The sequence below is a fragment of the Papaver somniferum genome, unplaced genomic scaffold (genome assembly GCF_003573695.1).
Source record: "Papaver somniferum cultivar HN1 unplaced genomic scaffold, ASM357369v1 unplaced-scaffold_84, whole genome shotgun sequence".
Classification (NCBI taxonomy): Eukaryota; Viridiplantae; Streptophyta; class Magnoliopsida; order Ranunculales; family Papaveraceae; genus Papaver; species Papaver somniferum.
Window position 1 is genome coordinate 1457649 of NW_020651415.1, and position 22906 is coordinate 1480554.

General features: G+C 36.1%; 1 protein-coding gene across 1 annotated transcript; it reads left to right on the plus strand.

The window, feature by feature from the left end:
• Positions 1 to 15957: 15957 nt before the first annotated feature.
• Positions 15958 to 16903, plus strand: LOC113345944 (major latex protein 15). Its single transcript, XM_026589583.1, has 2 exons — positions 15958 to 16240; positions 16356 to 16903. Exons 1-2 carry the CDS (start codon positions 16036 to 16038, stop codon positions 16628 to 16630), a joined length of 480 nt encoding a protein of 159 aa, XP_026445368.1. The 5' UTR covers positions 15958 to 16035; the 3' UTR covers positions 16631 to 16903.
• The last annotated feature ends 6003 nt before the right edge of the window (positions 16904 to 22906 follow it).

The window sequence follows — 22906 nt, forward strand, 5'->3', positions numbered from 1 at the left end:
CTCTGCACAAATAATTTCTCTGTCTGCGTATTATGGTTTCCTTACATCTCTTGGATAAATAGATTCCAACCCTGCCGCACGGAGAGCGTATTCCATCATTATCCGAATGCTATCACCACTCAGTTGAAATACTCTGTGCGAAAACCTCGCGTCAGATAGAAGATCATAGAAAATAGGAATTTGATGCTCATACAATGGAATGGGAAGGCGTACGAGAAGCAGACCAACTGAAAGGATGATTTTTTTGTCACTCCAATGTTCAAGCGAAAACCATTTAGGATTGAGAGAATAAGTGAGTTCTGATCCATGATGAATTGATAATGTGAAACCCTTATGCTCCAAATCTTTCTGCATTTTCTAAAAACCCTTAATATTCTTCCAATCTGCCTTGAGAACCATTTTGAGAATGGTAATGTGAATAAAGCAACAAAAGCCGAAAAATCAAAAATAATTAGGATGATGATCAAAATCAGATTGATGATTAAGATGATCAGGGAGATGATGAAGAGTAGAGTTAAAAATAGAATGAAAATAAGGTTGGTAGTATGACAAGAAGAAGATGCGAAATAAGTGATAATGAAGAAGAAGAATCAAAGGTAAGCTACTGAAAGAGACGAACAACAACAGCAGAAAACGAGAGTTGCAGAGAAAAAGAAAGTTATAGAGAAAAATGGTGAGAGAAGGTAAAAAGAGAAAAGAGAAAACGTGTAGCTGTAAATAAAGGATTCTCATCCCAATTCCCGAGAGATTTCTTCCATTAAGAATATTAATGAGCGGATAAGAAGAGGAGGTTATTAAAGACGTGTCTGATAATGAATGGTGAAAAAAACACGTGTGGACTACCATGTCGAGAACTCGGGTAAAGGTTAACTGATTGAATATGAAAAGATGAATAGGTGCGGCAAAAAGAAATCTAGAATCTCTCTCATCGCTCCTTCTTCAAAAGAACGATAAGAGAAGAGACAAAATGTGGGTACAAAATATCGCACACCCGTTTAGTATGCGAAGTAACCCCTTAAGTGATAAGCGAGTACGATCGCATACAACATATTCAAGATGGCGAACCAGATGATGTCACCTAATCACGAATAAAATGTGAAGATCTATGCGGCAGTATAGAAACCGTGCGGTAATAATAAATCCTATGCGACAAATATGCATGTCAGATCCGAAATAATGGGCTTTATTAGCTGTCCTCCGCTATGTAAACTCCTATATAAGGATACGATGTCTTTGTAAAAGGGATAGATCTTTTTAGAGAGCTTAGACAAGATATTTAGGGTAGAGAAAGATGATTTATTTCCCAAGTTAGGGTTTTCTCATATCTTTGTACTTATTCTAAAATTTTAATAAAAGTTCTTGAGATTCTTACGATGATTTCTTAGATTATTCTATAGATTTTGCTAAGGGTGTAGTTGTGAGATTTCTCGCAACTAAAATGAAACAAGTGCGATTTATCATAGTTTAGTAGAAGTAGACGTGTTGAATGATTACAAGAAGTTTAACGTGACACTTGTAGTTAATACAAAGGCCAGTGGACATGGAAGAATCGTGAATTGGACAATAGATTATGAGAAGATGAATGAGTATTCTCCGGTTCCTTTTGCTTATCTAGCTTGCTACCAGCAGATTACGGGAGATCTGAATTCATACCTCTACGCTTCTGGTTAAATTATCAATTAATATTATCACATACATATGCAAGGTTGAATATCAGTGTTCTGCGTATGGTATATGGTACTAAAGTGTATATGTGGAGCACTTTCCACTAAAGCTACTGCCTAGAATAAATCCGTGCGCACCGTTTTGTTCCATTTCTTTACCCTTAGTTTTGTTCCATTTCTTTACCCTTATCAAACTGTTTCGCGTCTATTATCTGTAATTCGTCCTGATCAGCCTGGCTAATTTGGGGTCTAGTGTGATTATTTGTGCCTACAACTACAAGAAAAAAAAATATTTTGAAATAAAATGGATAACCCTTATCCAATTATATTACTAAATAGCAAAACTATCCCTGATTAATTAGTTCTAATTTGGGTGATTAAATGATGTTTAATCAAGTTAACCCTGAAATCAACTACCATTAATTCATCATCAAAACTTGAAAAAAATAATAAAAAGTAAAAAATAAAACTCGATCCAGAATCGGTTGATGTTAGTGCAGTTGGAAACCGATTCTTGGTTCAGTTTTTCAAATGACGAAGTAAACCCAAAATCGGGTTTTTTCAATACCCACATAAACCGATTACTGAAATCGGTGTTTATATATGCCCACATAATCCGATTATATCTTACTTTCAGAAACAAAATATTCATTACATAATTTAAGAAATTAGCGTATTACATATATAGGATTCAGTATGGGAATTCTAGAATTTGACACATCAAATGTTCGTCAATGAAACTCTGAGCACGTCGATACAACGTCGTATATTCATTGTGGTGAATGAACTTAGTTTCCCCATTACGAATTCTCCATAGCCCATTGTAACGTTCCAGCTGAAATTCAATGAATTTTTAAGTGTTAGTATGCAAACTTTTAACGATGACATAAGTATAAATATTATCGGATTACTCACTTTTTCCCTAAGAGGAGCTTGTGGATGATGTTGGTACACCATATTTCTAACTTTAACATACTCTCGCATTGCACTTTTAGGTAGTTGAATCGAAATGCCAAGTCTCTCCATTTCCGATTATTGGGATTCCCGCTACGCCCATAAAAGAACCCTTTAACTCTCTTCCAAAACATTGAATAGATTTCATTCGTACGTTCATGGAACGTATTAGCAACGATTTAACGAGACACAAATCTTCATACGGATCCTATTTCACGTCTACTTCCGGATCCCACTCCATCTTCTAGGAGAAGTGTGTGATGTGGGAATGACTCAAAGAAGTTGTCTTTATATAGATAATGACTCAACGACAATTTTTTTAAAATTCAATTCAAACAATCGGAGATTAGGTATCTTCATATACACTACACCGAAACAGCTGATTTGGAACGGATATAGACGTTGCGAAGAATTTAAGCAACACAAATATACATTGTTTAAATGGCGTAGCAAATTTTTGTGCAACGTCAAAATGGGTTGCACTAATTAATTTGAGCAACTTATTAACGTTGCTAAATTGATTGTGCAACGTTTTATTTTGTAATTGGAGCAACGCATAAACTAATTTGTGCAACGAAAAATGTAATTTATGCAACTTGTATATCCGTTCCAAAATATATAATGAGAATTAACAAAGAAGTACAGAATTACAAAATCTGTATATTCCTGTAGAGAATCCTATTAAAAAAATACTGATCATTACTGATCCTCACATCAGTCTTACAACTTACATCCACACATGTATTTAATTAATGTTCATCCCGAAACAAGAACATAAGAAAATGGGTACAGAATCCACTACAAGTGTGAGTCCATGAAACGACATTGTTTCTGTTCTATGGTTATCTATCATTTCATTGAGCTCTTGTTGCTTGAAACTTCCAATGACTTACTATTAAACAACTTTTTACTTCTATGAAATTAACTAAGGCTTAGTTCGATATTGTTGTGGCTTTTATAAAAGCACTTTTTTGCTGTGCATTGTTGTCCTATGATAAAAAAATAATTAGACGTTTGGTAAAATATTAATTAAAATTAAAGGTGTGTTTGGTAAAGTATTAAATTCAATCATTGTTGTTGTGGCAAATGACAAAAACAGACATATCTCTGAAAATAGTTTTATTCAATTTTTTTGGGTTTAAAAATAATTAATTTTTTTACTATTAAATATAAATATATAAAATATTTACTAATTTTTGCTATTATTATGATTGTTAAAAAAATTATTTTACTTAACCACTTTTTAATATTGGTTACTAATTGTTACTATTCTGATTAGTTTCAGTTATGAAGACAAAGTAATCAAATTTCTATTGTTGAATGAAAATCAACACAAGATAAGTAATAGTATAGATGTCCTAAATGACGAATCTTCTGGGAGGTTTTGAATCGGTGCACAAGGCCGACAAGTGAAATAAAATAAATGGCCATAAGCTAGGTTATTTATATATGGAAATGATGGAGAAAATTAGCACCAAACTCGTACGACAAAATAAAAATATTGTCGTTTTAGTTATTGAATGGGAAAAAAAGTTTGAGGTTGGAGGATGGAGGATGGTTTCTTGGAGGTTGGAGGTTGGAGGATCGTTTTAGGTTTTTCAATCATGCATGTGATCAGTTACCACAAAGGTAATTAAATTGTGATGACACCAAATTTTTTTTGGTGTTTAGAGTTTCATTAGAAGAATAAAAACTGTAAACCATATTTTAATGGATTTTTATTTATTATCTTTTCTTTATCTATGCAAAGGATTAGAGAAAAAAAGGAAATCAAACCTTATTTGCAAAGTTGATCACCAAAAAATAATATGATGACCATAATTATTTATCCCATACTTTAAGGAGAAAAAATACCATGTAAGAAAAATAAATTAAAATAAAGAAAATTTATTTTCCGTCATGTGCGTTGAGCACATAAAATGCTAGCACCTAAATCAAAATAAAGCACTTGTGTGTAATAAACCATCACCGTTCAACACGTTGGTGGTTTACGGAGCTGTCCATTTTCTATTGTTGCGTTAGGTACAGAACCCTTAAGCGATTGTTACCACTTTAATTCATATGTGACACAGCAAGGATTCAAGTTATCCAGTAAGGGCACGGTAGAGCTTTTGTCAAGATTAGTTCACGGTGTATACCTAGAATACACGAACAAATTAAAACTTAGTTAGAATCCGGTTAATAAACAAGAGAAAAAAATATTAAATCAAACCAAAAGAATGAGTTAGATATAGATCGTAGTTGATGTGCTTTTGCTTATATTTGCGGAGCAACGTGCGTGATAACGTCTTATGAAATAGAAGACAGACAATAAGAGACACGGAGTAAAGAGGGATAAGGAGAGATAAATTTTATTGATGTGTACGATACACAAACATTAGAGCCTCTATTTATAGGGCTAAACACAAAGACATCCCAGTAATAAACGAGATTTACCCTATACATTATTAACATAATTACACGTTTATAACAATAAATACAACATTTTGGACTCTTACTATTGAATGTCACGTCATCATGCAATGCACCCTGCTTGTACATTTGCATTGCACCACTAAAATCAGAGTATTTTTCAACTTAACTAGAGATTATTCCAATTTGTACCAAAATGTAAAAATCCCATGCTTGTTAAATAAAAAGACCATCTAACTCCTCTAAAATCCTAACTCATACGAGCCCCCACGTTGAATGGGGACCCTCACCCACTCTTACCCACTTTTAGAATTGCTCCATTCCATTTTTCCTCAAAGGAGAGAAAAAAAAGGTTTTTTTTCACAAAATAAAGAATTTTTTGTATTAATCACAAAAAAAAAAAAAAACAAACAAAAAACCCAAAGAACAAACCTAGGTTTTCTCTTTTTCTTCCAAAAATTGATAAACCTTTTCTCTTCTCCGCTCGATCAATTTTTTAATAGTCTGCGAGTTTTGAATTTTTCTTATTTCGTTTTAGTATTATCTTCCTATTTTGGTTTTGATTGGGGCTTCTTTTTTTTTTGGTTTTCCAAAGAACAAAACTGCAAAACCCTAAACCTAAACTTTTTTGTTCGATGCATAGGTTAAAAAAAACTTCTGCTTAAGGAATTGAAAGCATATGAAAACCTAAAAACAAACTGGTGGCGCAACCATCATGATTAACAAGAAGAAACAGGAAAATTCTCCATCCATAGTTTATGATTCTCTTTTCCACAAGCTTCATCCTCTTTGAAAAGTTCAACAAAAGATCGATTGCAATTGCTCTCGCCGTTCTGAGTAACGATCTTACTCTCTTTTAACATTTTCTATTTTTGATTTGAGTATTAATTTTCATATGATTAAGATTTGCATGAAAAGGTACTGACAAGTGATTAAGATTATTAAACCTAAGTTTGGATTTTCCTATGATTGCTGAAATATTGATTTTATTCTGAAATATTCTCCTTTTTGTCTTCCAGAAACCCTAATCTTCCCCTGCAGTTGTGTTATCTTATCTAACTGACTAACTCTTCTGTTTTGTTTAGCAATCTTTGCAACGAATCGACTTTACCAGGTATTATTCTTTTAATTATGTTTACGAAGGTTGTCTCTGAAATATATATTGACTAATTCTTCTAACTTAGCAGATTATGAGTCCATACAATTATCCCTGCAATATATATTGCCTACTAATACTTGCTTATATTTAATTATGAAGTTTCCCCTCAACGACGAGCCAGAGTTATATCCATTCTGTGACGAGGTCAGTAACTAAAATCCATTATCTTGTCAATGTTTTTTTCTTCTGCGAAGCAGATTTCACACTCTAAATGGTTACTAACTTCTAACTAAATTGTTTTTATGGTTGTCTAGATAAATATTGACTCTCCATATACATGTGAGGACATTTGATTTTATTTCTGATATTGTTAAGCTCCAAGGAGGTATATATTTACACCTTGAATACAACCATAAACAGTTTTTTCTGACATGGTTTTCCAAATCACACATTCCATACACTTGAATCACATTGTTGCTGCCACTGCCACTGCCACTCTCACTGCCATTTGACTCAGCACCAACTGAAGTAGCAGTCAACTTTCTTTTTTAGTTTATAATTTAGTGCATTTTAACGATTATACAGCCTTAAAATGGTGCTTTACATTTGGTTACTTTTAATGCTTTTCACATCGTATTAATTTTAAGTAAGAATAAAAACTTAACTTTGTGTTGTTAACTTAAACGCAGAATTGACATGGATGCAAATACTGCAAAAAATGGGGTTATGGAACCAGTAGCTTCCGTACATGTGAAGTGATTGGATGGAAGGTCTGAACTTTATTGTTTTGAGCCGCTTAATACGTTGTGCTCTTAAGGTATGGTGCATTGTGTCTTTGCATAACTTTTAGGTTAAACTTCTGAAGAATACCCACTTTGTGTACTTGGTAACAATATGATGTTAGTGGGTTGGTAATTGTGTTTGTTGTTGTCTCTTCCAACTGAAACAATATGTTCCTCCTTCTTTGGTCTAATCCTTTTCTTCCCTTAAAAATGAAGGTATCAGATGCCCTTAAGAATATGGATAAGAAGCCCATTGAGAATGAAGTTGTGATGATGCTTTCAACAAGAAGCAATGCTCATATATGCAGAGTAGATCGCGGAGCAGAAAAGTGTGCAAGGTAAGCTAGGGTGATAAATGCATTTGAAGGATTCTAAATGCAACTCTAATAAATTATTTTACCATTCATTTGAAACTTAACATTTGATTGATGTCAATACGTATTTTGAATCTACAAGAAACCACTTGAGCTTTGTGTGATTCCCAAAGCTAATCACCTGCTTAGCTAATAGGATTACATCCTAATCGAAGCATCAAATATAGATTACCGATTTTAAGAATCATAGTTACATAAAGTGCTAATAACAAAACCCAAACTCTCTGATATTATATAAATGATAAACTCTCGAGTGATAAGAATATAATAATGTGTTGTTTTACAAAGAAAGAAAGATTACATACATAAAGATAAACATACATTTTTAGTTCGCTAAAAATTTAAGCTACAAACAGGGATATCTTCATGTGCACCATTTGTTCGTGTAACTGAAACTGAAGTGGGAACGAGTGAGCACATCATCCCAAAGGGGTTCCCAATGGAAGCAAATAACTTTCAAGTAATCACTAACATGCTTGTTTGTATGGTAAAATTACTTCTACCCTAAACACGATTTTGATGATGATTTTGTTGAAGATCGATCTGTTGTTTATTCTCCAATTGAAAAGTGTAGGGGGTACCTGTAAAAAAAACCTCTGATGCTTAAGTTAGCTAAGGTTTTTCACAGATAATTTCGTAGGGAAGATTGCATACCTTTTTGGGTTGTGAACCCCTCTATTTATATGGTGCGAATTAAAACCCCTTCACATGCCCTACATGCCTCCTGGTCATAAATTATATTGATTTTCCCTGCATGCCTCCTCAACATATTCTGGAATCTTCCATGACATTCCTCTAGGCTATGGAACTAGCCAAGACAAAATGGTGCAAAAGGTTGGCCCAAACGAATAGGCGTACATGCCAAGCCCAAAAGAAATAATTCACTAAAGCCCACAGCGGGGCATAAAAATCCGTTAGGCAAATAGCATGGGCGGAAAAATCCAGGACTATGGAATTAAACTATACCGTGATGCGCTGAATCAGGATTACGGGATTAAGTTGTACCACGCTGCACTGAAACAGAACTAACTGGCCGGCCGGTCACTGCCGCCGGTAATTGCCGCCGCCCATTGCCGTTGTTCACTGTCGTCGGGTTGCCGATGTTGGAGAAGATGACAGGGCCGGTGACAATGACGTCATGATGATGTCATGCAAGGAATATGTTAACGCCATTAATAAGATGCTGACGTCGTTAATAAGGTGCTGACGCCGTTAGGTATATTCCAACGCCGTTAGGAATATTCTCCGTAGTTATAAATTGCTGACTGTACCTGGTGACCGGATTTTATGATCCTGACGTGGAAGCCTCTGGTTGGCCGACAAAACTGACGTGGCATGTTTTGCTGATGCGACGACTTTCCAACGAAAAGTTTGATGACGTGGCATTTGACGTGGTGTAGTGATGGGCACCTTATTTGCTTGATTTGGACCTTGGCGCACGGGCTCCTGTGTATAGTGCTTGTAAGACCTAGTATATCCATACTTGTTTTAGAACCATTTTTTGGGGACCATGGTTTTTTTTGGGGGACCATGGTCTTATTAGGTCACCTACCCTACAATGATAAGGGATGTACTAACAATAATTCTACTTAGCAAGTTTACTAATTTGCCCTTAACCTAATTGACATTAACCCTAATACTAACCCTAACAGTGATACATTAACCCTAATCTAAAAAAAAAAAAATGCCGCACCCACTCACCCATTCCCTACTCGTCTTCCTCTTCCTCTCTTCTTCTTCTTCTTCATATCAAACCCGTATTCATCATCGATTCATAAAATTTTGTTTTTCATCGACTCGCGGGTATTTCTCGACAAACCCATTCATTTTAATTTGTTTTTCATCGATTCAATTGAATAGAAGTCATCAAAATAGGCTTGAAATGGTAGTTACAGTGTTGAGTTCGGTTAAAACGTTTTTTTTATTTGCCCTAGGTTCCTAAACGAACTCACTGAACTGAAGAACACGAAGAACAGTTCGGTTCTATGTGATTCAGAACTTAGTTACCGAATTGTAGAGTTCGGTTGTTCCGCAAAGAAATTGTAAAATTTCCATATACCCGAACTGTAGGGTTAAGAAAAATAGAAAGAAATTTTGAGGATGTAACCGAACCTTACCACTTTTCCTATTAGTTTTGTTAGTCTTATAACCGAACTCTGACCTATGAGTTCGGTTCGATCGCAAACATTTTAAAACCTCCATGTAACCGAACTGTAGGGTTAAAAACATATAAATATTTTTTTTGCTTGTTAGGTTCGGTTGGCTATGCTTTAAGTTCAAGTTTAAGAAACAACTGAACTTACTAATATGAGTTCGGTTGGATCGCAGAAGCATGCAGTTTGCGATCCAACCGAACTCTTGAGTTATTGTAAACAAGGTTTTTCAGGTGAAGACAAATGGATACATCAGATTATGCGGTTGGGGTCAAAACATATGAACAATCCTTGTTTATAGTTATTTCAACAGTTCGGTTACCCAGTGAAATTATCGACAAAACCGAACTCATTCTTTCAAAGGAAAAATAGAGTTCGGTTACGAGAATTTTTTTTGCGAGCATACCGAACAAACTATTTCAACAATTCGGTTACCCAGTGAACATAACGTTGCATTCCAGAACTTCCATTGATATGGAGTTCGGTAACATGCGTGTTCGGTAACCTGCGTGTTTGTACATCTTTAAACTAGTTCGGTTACTTGTTCATCTCACAAGGAAACCGAACAACACCTTCAGATGAGTTCGGTTACTTGTTCATCCTTACAAGGAAACCGAACTACACCTTCAGATGAGTTCGGTTACTTGTATTCATATAAACTAACCGAAATGTTCAAAATCCAGTTCCAAATCTTACATTTTTGGGGAATTTTTACCAATTAAACATACATTATCTAAGTTTGCATCATACATGTTCACCCAAATACTCATCCTCTGGTTGTGATTAACAATTTTTTTTTATTTTCCATGTTTTTCTCCTTCATCTCTCTAACTCTAATCTCACAAAAATTCTACTCATAATAATTTACTCAACTAATAATAAACTCATCTTTTAATTTAATCTCACTAATTGTTTTTAATAAAATTATTTTACTAATCATAACCTAAATTAATTAGGAGGGTAGATTAGGTAATAAATAAATAACTAGATATGGGTGACCTAGCACTACTTCCAATGTCTTTACCCAAAATAGATCCATGGTCCCACAAAAAAACCATGGTCCCCAAATGGGATTGCACATAGGGTGCTTTTATGGCCCGATTTTCTTATATTTGGATAAATGAGGAACATATTAGACCAAAGTAAGCCCATTTTATGTGTGGAATATTAGGGTACAAACATCGCCCCCTCTTAACCCATAGTTATAGGTTAAGTAGTTAGGGTCTCCCAATTCTACTGGCAACTGATTTTGCATTATCTTGGAGTGTTGCATTACTCGCCCCCAAGCGCGTTGTTCGGAGTGTTAAGCAACTCTCCCCCAGGAACGTAATGATTGCTCTGGAGTGTCATATATCTGTCCCCCAAATGGTTGAGCTGACATATAACTCTCCCCCAGGATGTTGTGACATCATGCTGATAAATGCTCACGCGGGGGTGCACTTCCCTGCTGCATTTTGCTCGCGCATGGAATGAAAAGTTGAGTTTTTCTGCTAACTTGAATTCCCGCAGGTGGGCAATCCTACTATTCAAGATACGCGCAGAGTTGAGATGTGTACATTTTCACATGCCTGGACAGGTGAAAATGTTCGCCACATTTGTTGATGTCCCTTATGCTTGCACTTACCAGTTAACACATTGGTGTACCAATCTTCTAACAGTTGCAATACGGTACCAGGAAACGGCCAGGAAATCTTCAATGATTTTAGGAAATACTCCCAGATTTTGAAGTGTATGAGCACTGCAACATCAGATGGTCAGACGTTTCCAATGCATCATTAGATAGCGGGCCTGCCGTGCTATTCATATTAACTCTACGATGCATAAGCATGGATCTCGTAGGTAGCGATCCATGGCAAATAGCCCGAACCAGAAAGCTAGATTTTGGAGGTATATAGTTTCTCCACAGAAATCTGGAGAAAGAGCATTCTGGCACGTTTCCTGCAATGGTATCATAACAAAGTTTGTTATTATAATTTGGTACAAACTCAACTTCGTCATTTTCTTCCACTAGGCTAGGAACTGGTCCAATGTCACGACGCAACAAATCCCATTCAAGTTGTTCGTTAGCGTTCAGCTGACCTTTGAAGCTTTCATACCATTATCCATTTCTAATCATCTGAGCTATCGAGTCTTGCTTCCGAGAACAGGCTTTAAAGATCACTGGAAACATATCCTTTAAGCAACCCATGGCGTGCCAATGATCAAACCAAAATCTAACCCCTTTTCCATTTCGAATTTTAAACGTGATCAGACCGTGTATTTATGGAACCATCTTAGTTATGTTTCTCCATAAGCTCCATCCTTGTGTAGCATTCTAATCAACTAGCATAATCAAGTCTGCGTCAGCCTTTGTCTTCTATTGGACAATAGTTCTCCATAATGCTTGTTTTTGTTTTCTATAACGCCATATCCATTTAACCGGCAGTCTTATTGGCTATACGAAAATTCTTCACACCTAAACCACCTTGTTCCTTAGTTAAATTGATTTTGTCCCATTTTAACCAAGCCATCTTCTTACGCCCTTAAACAACACCCCATAGAAAGTTTCTCATCAATTTTATCATTTTCTTCTCTAAACAAACTGGCAAGTGAATTAAAGATAAAAAAAATATACCGGTAAGCTACCTAGACAACTCTTGATAAGCACAAGTCGACCTGCTTTGTTCAAAAATTTCTTCTTCCATGATGCTACTTTTATGCCATCTTTTCTAAAACGGTGTCCTAAATTGAAGTATTTCTCGAAGTTTCACCAATAGGCATTCCAAGATATTTTATTGGCAGGACCTTTGTTTTATAGCCAAGCTCCGTAGCTAACAACCCACTAACCTCATCCGTACCAACGCTTATCATAGTACTCTTGTCCAGATTAAGTTTCATGCTCGTTAAAGTCTCAAACATAGACAAGATAATAAAAAGTCTAGTTACCTCATCCGCAATAGCATCAATAAAAATAAGAGTATCGTCCGCAAACTGTAAATGAGAAATCATACTCCCAGTTTCTGCGACTTTAAACCCAGTAATCTTACTCCTTTGAACCGCATCATTCATCAGCTTACCCAAAATTTCAACCACAAGAAGTAAAAGATAAGGCAAAAGAGAGTCACCTTGCCTTAAGCCTTTCGAAGGCTTTAATCTTTACGTTGAGCTTCCATTCACCAAAACTGAAAGATGAGATGGCGTTACACACCACTTTATCCAAGAAATCCATTTCTCCCCAAAACCATGTTTGTAAAGAATACGAAGAAGAGAATGCCAGTTAATGTTATCAAAAGCTTTCTCCATATCAATCTTGCACAAAATTCCAGGCTTCTTCGATTTGAGTCTACTATCAACACACTCATTAGCGATCAAAACACTGTCCAAAATCTGCTTCTCATGAATCAAGGCCCCCTGAAAGTCCGAAATGAGCTTTGGAATCACAAGTTTTAATCTTCCAACAAGCACCTTCGATAGAATATTATACACACTACCAATTAGACTTAGCGGTCTGAAATCCTTAGGAGTACACGAATCTTCTTTCTTCGGAATGAGAGTAATAAAAGAACAGTTTAACCTCCAGTCTAAAGAACCAAAATGATAAAAATCATTAACCATTTTCATGAAATCAACTTTTATGATATCCCATGATTTCTTGTAAAATTCCGAAGTGAAACCATCTGGACCCGGAGCTTTGTTTGAACCCATCTTCTTTACAACGTCCCATACTTCATCCTCCGAAAAACTCCTCTCCAACCAGACTCTATCATCCTCATCCACCACCGGATACGACAAATCATCTAGGGAAGAGCTGATATCATTATGAGCTGAAAAAAGATTAATGTAGTAGTTCCTTATCTCTTCTTTAATTAAATTCTGATCCATACAATCCACCCCGTCAATTTAAATTTTGGAAATAGTGTTCCTTTTCTTTCGTGCACTTGCTATTCTGTGGAAGTAACTAGTATTTGCATCACCCCATCTGAATGTGTTTTGTTTCTCTCTAAGTTGCCATTTCCTAGCCTCCAACCTTTCGATATTCCTGAGCTTAGTTTTACATTGCAATCTAAGAACCTTTTGGTCAGGAAGAAGCATCGTTGTTTCTTCAAGAACGTTTAGCTCACCTATCTTTTCAGTTAAAGCAATCTTTTGACATTTCATACCTCCAAACTCTTGCAATCCCCACTGCTTTATGAAATATTTCAAGTTTTGCATTTTCCGAAAAAAAATTGTACTCGTTGCTCCTTGAAACTCCATGGTTTCCCACCACAATTTCACCATCTTATAGAAATCCTTGTGTTCTATCCAGCTACGTTCCAACATAAAATACGGCTTGCTGCTAACCGAAGGATTGATTATAACCATTATAGGGTTATGATCAGAAATCGTTCTAGTAAGAGCTAACTGAAGAGCACCAGGGAAGGCTTCATCAAAACCAATGTTAAAGAGAAACCTGTCCAACCATCAAAGTAAAGGATCCGCCTGATTATTAGACCAAGTGTAAGATCCACCAATGAGAGGTTGAGGAATTTTGAAAGGGACTTTGAAAGTAATCAGTGCAATTTTGTATCATAGTAGAGAATAAGAAGATGCAACTTCTGGATTTAATTTGAACATTCTTCTCAAAATTACAAATTTCGCTTGCAATGATTCTACAAACGCTCAACTATATTATGGTCACAATAGCAAAGTGAGTGTATTATGAACAATATGCATGATCGATCCACCACCATCGTATCGTTGCTACCGTCACCAGTCGTCGCTGCTACCATCGCCATTAGAATCGCAGTCGCCACCACCTGAACCACCACCGCCACCTGAACCTTAAATCATGAACCATGAACTCTAAAACCTAAATCATGAACCAACATTAAACTTTGATATTTGAACCCTGAACCCTCAATTTTGATGGGCATCTTTGTCTTTTTCTTCTTGTGGTTGGACTCACGCGTGAGTTAACCGGGTTTTTAGGGGCGTTTTTCCAAATTTTTAAAATGTTGGGGCAGATTTCTACACCCTGTATTGGGGCATTTTCCCGATTCTCCCCAAGCATTAATGTGAAAAAGTGATAAACCTATTCATAACAACAAGGAAAATGACATCAATAACATCACAAGAGGTTGAAGAAATGGGTAATGTCAGGCCCAAAGAATGGTAGCCACAAATTACGGTTAATCTCCATTCACAATGATAGACTGATAATACGTACCTAAGCAACTGTGGGAGGTGCCTCAATTCTCAGAGCCGAGGGAACACAAGCTTTAGAATTATAGATGGATAGTTTAGTGTTAGGATTATATTTAGTATGAATTGATTTACAAATAATTATTCTTGAGCATTAAGTCATGGAAGAAGAAATTTCCAAATACAATTCATAACTTCGTACGGAACAACCTTCCTTATGCGATACGGTGGGGGTTATGGATCAAGAGATATAGAAGGACCTTCCAAAACAAGGACCGGGAACCAAAGGATGTGGTTATTGCTATAAAGTGTCTTTTGTTTCAGTGGGGGCTCCCCTATCAAGGCTTTCAAGGTTTGTATTTTGATGATTTGATTCACAATTGGGAGGCAAAGATTTATATGTAACTTTGCCTCGGCCATTTTTTTTTCCGGCTCTTCCAGACTCTTTGATGGTTGAGTTCCTTACTTGTGTACCTTTTCTGTGCCTCCTTGGCACCTTGAATCAATTTTAATTTTCTCATTAAAAAAATAAATAAAACAATCCTGTACATTTGACTGGGGATTATGTGGGTAAATGGTACGCCTTAAGTTAGAAAAAGATTGCCTATTGACAACAGAAAGCTCAGGTTGAAGAGGTTACACAAACGTGAGACAATTCTAATATTAACCAACGCCGATTACTTTTACCCGTAAGTCACTGTACAAAAACTATCGAGTCTACGATGGGATGGAGCTATCAAAAATGAACTTGCCTGGGTGCTTCATTTTGACTGTTAGATGTATGTCATTGAATCACATGGATCCTCTAGCCTTTGCCTGTTTTAGATATATGCCCTTTAATCACATGCATCATCTACCCTTTGCCTGTTTTATATAATAGACTACTCATGTGGTAATAGTAGAACGTTATCCCACAGTGATACTGTATGGTCCCAATTCTCGCCGAATGGAAAAACCTAGAAACATGCGACAGTACAAACCTTAGCAAATATTCGATTCCCGTACGTTGGGTGAATGATGGGGTCACTCATTGGTGCACGCATGTGCCAAACACTATTACGACAATACTTGGGTATCAAACAACTAACAATCCTTGATTAACTAGGATAAAAGACAACTGTGTAGTACAAAACCATTTGCAGACAACCGTGTTAATTTGACATTTTGATTTGATTGGTAAAATAAGCATGCTAATATATAATTATCTCACAAAATCTTATCCTGTCTTCAAAATCTTTGATTCTTTCCAAGATAGAGTTGAATGATTGTTGTCCTAAATGATGCTCACTATTGGGGTCATGACCATCAATTAATCAATCCATTACTGTACTTGCGGCTTGTTTCTATATAAACTCATTCAGCTAATATCAATTTCCTCACAAATTCACAATCATCCTAATATTTAGTTAAGGAAAGAACCAGTATCAACCATCATCAATGGCCCATCAACATACAATTTCAGGTCTTGTGGGGAAACTTATTACTGAATCGGAGGTTAACTGCAATGCCGACAAGTATTACCAAATATTTAAGCACCATGAAGACCTTCCAAGCGCAATCCCTCATATTTACACTAGCGTCAAAGCTGTCGAGGGACATGGAACTACTTCTGGATGTGTCAAGGAGTGGTGCTATATTCTTGGTATGCTTAGATACCAAAATATACATCAAAATTGTCTAATTCATTGTCTTACTTTATCTTCATATCCTGAGCTTAAACTTGGTTTACGGTTATATTAATCTGTTTGTCTATGCAGAGGGGAAACCACTTACAGTTAAGGAGAAAACAACGTACAATGATGAAACAAGAACGATAAATCATAATGGAATAGAAGGAGGCATGATGACTGATTACAAGAAGTTCGTTGCAACACTTGTAGTTAAGCCAAAAGCTAATGGGCAAGGAAGCATCGTGACATGGATAGTGGATTATGAGAAGATTAATGAGGATTCTCCAGTTCCTTTCGACTATCTAGCTTTCTTCCAACAAAACATCGAAGACTTGAACTCTCACCTCTGCGCTTCTGATTAAATTATCAATGGGTATGTCCATATGCAACGATGAAGATCAGTGTTCTCTGTATGATAATAAAGTCTATATGTGGAGTTTCCACTAGACCTACTATCTATATAATAAAGGCGTGGGTACTTGAACGTATGTGTGGTTTGTTTCATTTCTTTCCACTGTCGAGTGTTATTGTTCTACTTCCTGTAATTTCTAGAAATAATCATACATGGCATAAGATCATGGATCAAGTATGTGTGTATTGTGTTGATCAAAATAATTACATCATGTGTTATCTAACTCATTTGGATGTTTTACTATTTTATCTATAATTTGCAAGGCTCGTACGTCCTCCTTTTGCAGAACGAAAGTGTATGGTATGTATGCATTAAAACAAAAAAGTTGATAACCAGCCGGTTCATTTCAGCGGATTCTATGTCCGGCCCATTGCATTTGCAGAGTAAATAAGATCAGGTGCAGCACATGTATTTTCTGTTCATCATTAAACTATGTAATTAAAATATCATTCTAAAAAATGATTGTTCTGAGAGATTATGTCAGACGGAGGTTCTCTATTTTATCCTATACGTTCCAGGAAAGTAATATGGGCGGGATGCAACTTCTGCAGTCTAAAAGACTAACTGAGAAGCATCGACTGACAAGCATGAGTAGCTAGCTGGTGATGCTATCAATTCTGGTTGGTTATCTATAATGAATCAAAGGAAAGGCAGAAAACTTGATTATCTATATATCTTGAAGCTCATCTTTCAACCGTTTGTAAGCAGAATTCACTCGAAGTTTGAGCCTAGTACAGTATCTCATCGCGATACCAGTGGTTACAGGTCAATTTATAACCACAATCTCAAAAATCTTTTCTTGTCTCTAATCTGTTAATCTTTGTGGATATCTAGTTGAATGATCGTTGCTGCCCCAAATACAGCTCATTATCGAGTCATCACCCTTTATCCAATTCAGTCCTGTAGTTGCTGGTTATTTCTATATAAAATCATTCAGCTAAGATCAATTTTCATCACAATCACAATCATCCTAATATTCAGTTAAAGCAACCTTAATTACCATCTACTGGCAATCGCTCATACTCATGGTATTTCAGGTCTAGTTGGGAAACTTGTTATAGAATCAGAGGTTAACTGCGACGCTGACAAGTATTACAAAATATATTAGCACCATGAAGATCTTTCAAGTGCAATCCCTCGTATTTTCACTTGCGTCAAAGCTGTCGAGGGACATGGAACTACTTCCGGTTGTGTCAAGGAGTGGTGCTATAATATTGGTAAGCGCATATATGACCTATCAATACATCAGTATTGTCTAATTCATTTTCTTACTTTCTCTTTACTTTGATCGTGCGCTTTAAATTGATTTACGATTATACTAATGTGTTTATGTACGCAGAGGGTAAACCAGTTACTTGCAAGGAGATAACTACGCAAACCGATGAAACAAGGACAATACGTCATAGCGTAGTATAAGGAGACTTGATGAATGATTACAAGAAATGGGATTTAACACTTGTCGCTAATCCAAAATCTGATGGAAATGGAAGCATTGTGAAATATATTATAGTTGATAAATGATTACAAGAAATGTGATTTAACACTTGTCGTTAATCCAAAATCTGAAGGAAATGGAAGCATTGTGAAATATATTATGGATTATGAGAAGATAAATGAGGATTCTCCAAAATCGTTAGCGTTCAGCTGAGGTTTGAAGCTTCCGTACCATCGCCATTTCTAATCATCTGAGCTATCGAGTCTTGCTTCCAAGAACAGGCTTTAAAGATCACTGGAAACATATCCTTTAAGCAACCCATGGCGTGCCAATGATCAAACCAAAGTATAACCCCCTTTCCGTTTCGAATTTTAAACGTGATCAGACTGTGTATTTCTGGAACCATCTTAGTTACGTTTCTCCATAAGCTCCATCCTTGTGTAGCATTCTCATCAACTGGCATAAGCAAGTCTGCGTCAGCCGTTGTCTTCTATGGACAATAGTTCTCCATAATGCTTCTTTTTGTTTTGTATAGCGCCATATCCATTTAACTGGCAGAGTCTTATTGGTTATGCGAAAATTCTTCACACCTAAACCACGCTGTTCCTTGGTTAAATTGATTTTGTCCCATTTTATCCAAGCCATCTTCTTACGCCCTTCAACAACACCCCATAGAAAGTTTCTCATCAATTTTATCATTTTCTTCTCTACACAAACTGGCAAGTGAAATAGAGATAAAAAATATACCGGTAAGCTAGCTAGAGAACTCTTGATAAGCACAAGTCGACCTGCTTTGTTCCAAAATTTCTTCTTCCATGATGCTACTTTTGTGCCATCTTATCTAAAACGGTGTCCCAAATTGAAGTTTTTCTCGAAGTTTCACCAATAAGCATTCCAAGACATTTTATTGGCAGGACCTCTGTTTTACAGCCAAGCTCCTTAGCTAACAACCCAATAACCTCATCCGCACCAACGCTTATCATAGTACTCTTCTCCAAGTTAAGTTTCATGCCCGTAGTAGTCTCAAACATAGACAAGATAATAAAAAGTCTTGTTACCTCATCCGAAATAGCATCAATAAAAATGAGAGTATCGTCCACAAACTGTAAATGAGAAATCATATTCCCAGTTTCTGCGACTTTAAACCCAGTAATCTGACTCCTTTGAACCACATCATCATCAGCTTACCCAAAATTTCAACCACTAGAAGTAAAAGATAGGGGGAAACAGAGTCACCTGGCCTTAAGCCTTTCGAAGGCTTGAATCTTCTCGTTGAGCCTCCATTCACCAAAACTGAAAGATGAGAAGACGTTACACAACACTTCATCCAAGAAATCCATTTCTCCCCAAAACCATGTTTGTAAAGAATACGAATAAGAGAATGCCAGTTAATGTTATCAAAATCTTTCTCCATATCAATCTTTCACAAAATTCCAGGCTTCTTCGATTTATGTCTACTATCAACACACTCATTAGCGATCAAAAAACTGTCCAAAATCTGCTTCTCATTAATAAAATCCCCCTGAAAGTCCGAAATGAGCTTTGGCATCACAAGTTTTAATCTTCCAGCAAGCACCTTCGATAGAATTTTATATACACTACCAATTAGACTTAGCGGTCTGAAATCCTTAGGAGTACACAAATCTTCTTTCTTCGGAATGAGAGTAATAAAAGAACGGTTTAACCTCCGGTCTAAATAACCAAAATGATGAAAATAATTAACCATTTTCATGAAATCAACTTTTATGATATCCCAACATTTCTTGTAAAATTCCGAAGTGAAACCATATGACCCCGGAGCTTTGTTTGAACCCATCTTCTTTACAACGTCCCATACTTCATCCTCCGAAAAACTCCTCTCCAACCAGACTCTATCATCCTCATCCACCACCGGATACGAAAAATCATCTAGGTAAGAGCTGATATCATTATGAGCTGAAAAAAATTATGTAGTAGTTCCTTATCTCTTCTTTAATTAAATTCTGATCCATACAATCCACTCCGTCAATTTAAAGTTTGGTAATAGTGTTCCTTTTCTTTCGTGCACTTGCTATTATGTGGAAGTAACCAGTATTTGCGTCACCCCATCTGAATCCGTTTTGTTTCTCCCTAAGTAGCCATTTCCTAGCCTCCAACATTTCGATATTCCTGAGTTTAGTTTTACATTGCAATATAAGAACCTGTTGATCAGGAAGAAGCACCGTTGTTTCTTCAAGAACGTTTAGCTCACCTATCTTTTCAGTTAAAGCAATCTTTTCACATTTCACACCTCCAAACTCTTGCAATCCCCACTGCTTTATGAAATATTTCAAGTTTTGCATTTTCCGAAAGAAAATTGTACTCGCTTCTCCTTGAAACTCCATTGTTTCCCACCACAATTTCACCATCTTATGGAAATCCTTGTGTTCTATCCAGCTACGTTCCAACATAAAATACGGCTTGCTGCTAACCGAAGGATTGATTATAACCATTATAGGGTTATGATAAGAAATCGTTCAAGTAAGAGCTAACTGAAGAGCACCAGGGAAGGCTTCATCAAAACCAATGTTAAAGAGAAACCTGTCCAACCTTCAAAGTAAAGGATCCGCCTGATTATTCGACCAAGTGTAAGATCCACCAATGAGAGGTTGAGGAATTTTGAAAGGGACTTTGAAAGTAATCAGTGCAATTTTGTATCATCGTAGAGAATAAGAAGATGCCACTTCTGGATTTAATTTGAACATTTTCTCAAAATTACAAATTTCGCTTGCAATGATTCTACAAACGCTCAACTATATTATGGTTACAATAGCAAAGTGAGTGTATTATGAACAATATGAATGATCGATCCTATACAAACACTTCAAATGGCTCAATGGCTCATATTTTACTAAGCACAAATAGTCATTGGTATTTTTTTACACTAATCCTATTAGTGTTCATCTTTTTTTTTTGAACATTGGTTTGGTTTTTAAGATTTATAATCCTTTCCCGATTCCATCAGCACTGCATATTACTTTTTGTAAAAAATTTGGGTGGACAAAAACACTTTACCGTGCTCATCCATAATGGCAGTAATGGTAAATAATTGTATAATACAACTCTTCCACTTTTGTTATCCATCCGGTGCGTATGCACCGGGTTAGGTGCTTGTAATGATGTATTAGATAACTCATAGCGCACTTGGAGCAGAATATCTTAACTGATAATCCCTGTACGAGCAGAATTTGCTTGCAAACATGTGGAAAAACTAACTGGAAATTCCTAAAGGTAGAATTTCCAGTTACAAGAAAAAATATGGACATACTGAAAGAAGGAAAGTAGTCTTCAACTCTTCATTCTCAATGCTCATCCTCCCTGTACGTACGTGCATGATTAAGAAGATACTCTAGAATTGGCCTTTGGCTGTTAGAAAAATCCCATCAAAAGTGTCGGTTGTTCGAGTAAACAATATTTGGACAGTTTTAGTGTTAGGATTATATTTAGTATGAAATGATTTACAAGTAATTATTCTTGAATACCAAGTTATGGTATTACTATATACCCTATGGGTTCTCTACATAAAATAATATAATTCAGTAATATTTTTTTTTTCTTTTTTTCAATCTGCGTATGTGTTACAATGAAGTTCGTGAAGGACAAGAACTCCTTAAAATCCTGTTCAAGTACACAACTAAAAATTGCTGATTTCAGCTACTGATTTCATCTTAAAAACAAACAAACAGAAGCAGAGACATTGACCCAAAGAAAATACATGACCACTTTGCAAACAGAAGATCACATTATCGCACGGGGCTGCAAAACTCGCTAATGCTGGTTATGGGCTTATGAAATATCCAGTACATTTGACCAAGGCCGATTTATATTCCCCGTAAGTCACTGTACAAAAAGTTTAAACTCTGCGATAAGATAGAGCTAACAAAAATGAACTTGCCTGCGTGCTCGGGTTTGACTGTTAGATATGCCTAATCACATGCAGTCTCTACCCTTTGCCTGTTTTATATGGACTGCTCATGTGGTAGTAGTAGAACGTTACCCCACAATGATGCTGTCTATGTCCCAAATTTGTTCTCGCCGAATGGAAAAACCTAGAAACATGGGACACTACAAACCTTAGCAAATATTCGATTCCCATACTTTTTTTATTTTATTTTATTTTATTTTTAGTTAAGTCATAATATTAAAGCAAAAATAATAATTATCAGGGAACCCGAGGGTCCCAGACTCCTTAGAGAGCTAAGGAGCAGAAAAAATCTCTAAAAATTTAAAAAAAAGAAATGGGCAAAACAGGCCCTTACAGAATACTGTAAAAACCTATAACACCTGTTAAACTTCAAGTATTAATACCACAAGAACTCCAAGCACCCTACAGATAACTTGTGTACGTAGCAATCCTCATTCTTGCAGCATAATTTCATTTAAAACTGCGTTTATGCGATTGTAAAGGACCACGCACTTTAGTGCTCCTCGATGTGTTATTAACTGATGTTATAGCCAACTTCATATTTATGAAATTCAATGCTTTCTGAGATTCTGCTTCCGCAATATGGTCAAATCCTTTATCTTTGTTAGGAGATTTTATTGTAGACTCCCCTGGAATATAAGGTACAATCGCTGATCTGTTGATATCAGCATTCATCCCCTCATTATAATCTATTTCAAATTGTTCCACATCCTCATTGGCCACCTTCTGATGTTGTTTTAAAATGGCAAGTAAATAAGAGTTCGTTGCTCGGACTTGTAAAGATTTAAAAACAAAAATATATACACAAAATATGTCACAAGATCAAGAGATACTAGGACTCAGGATTC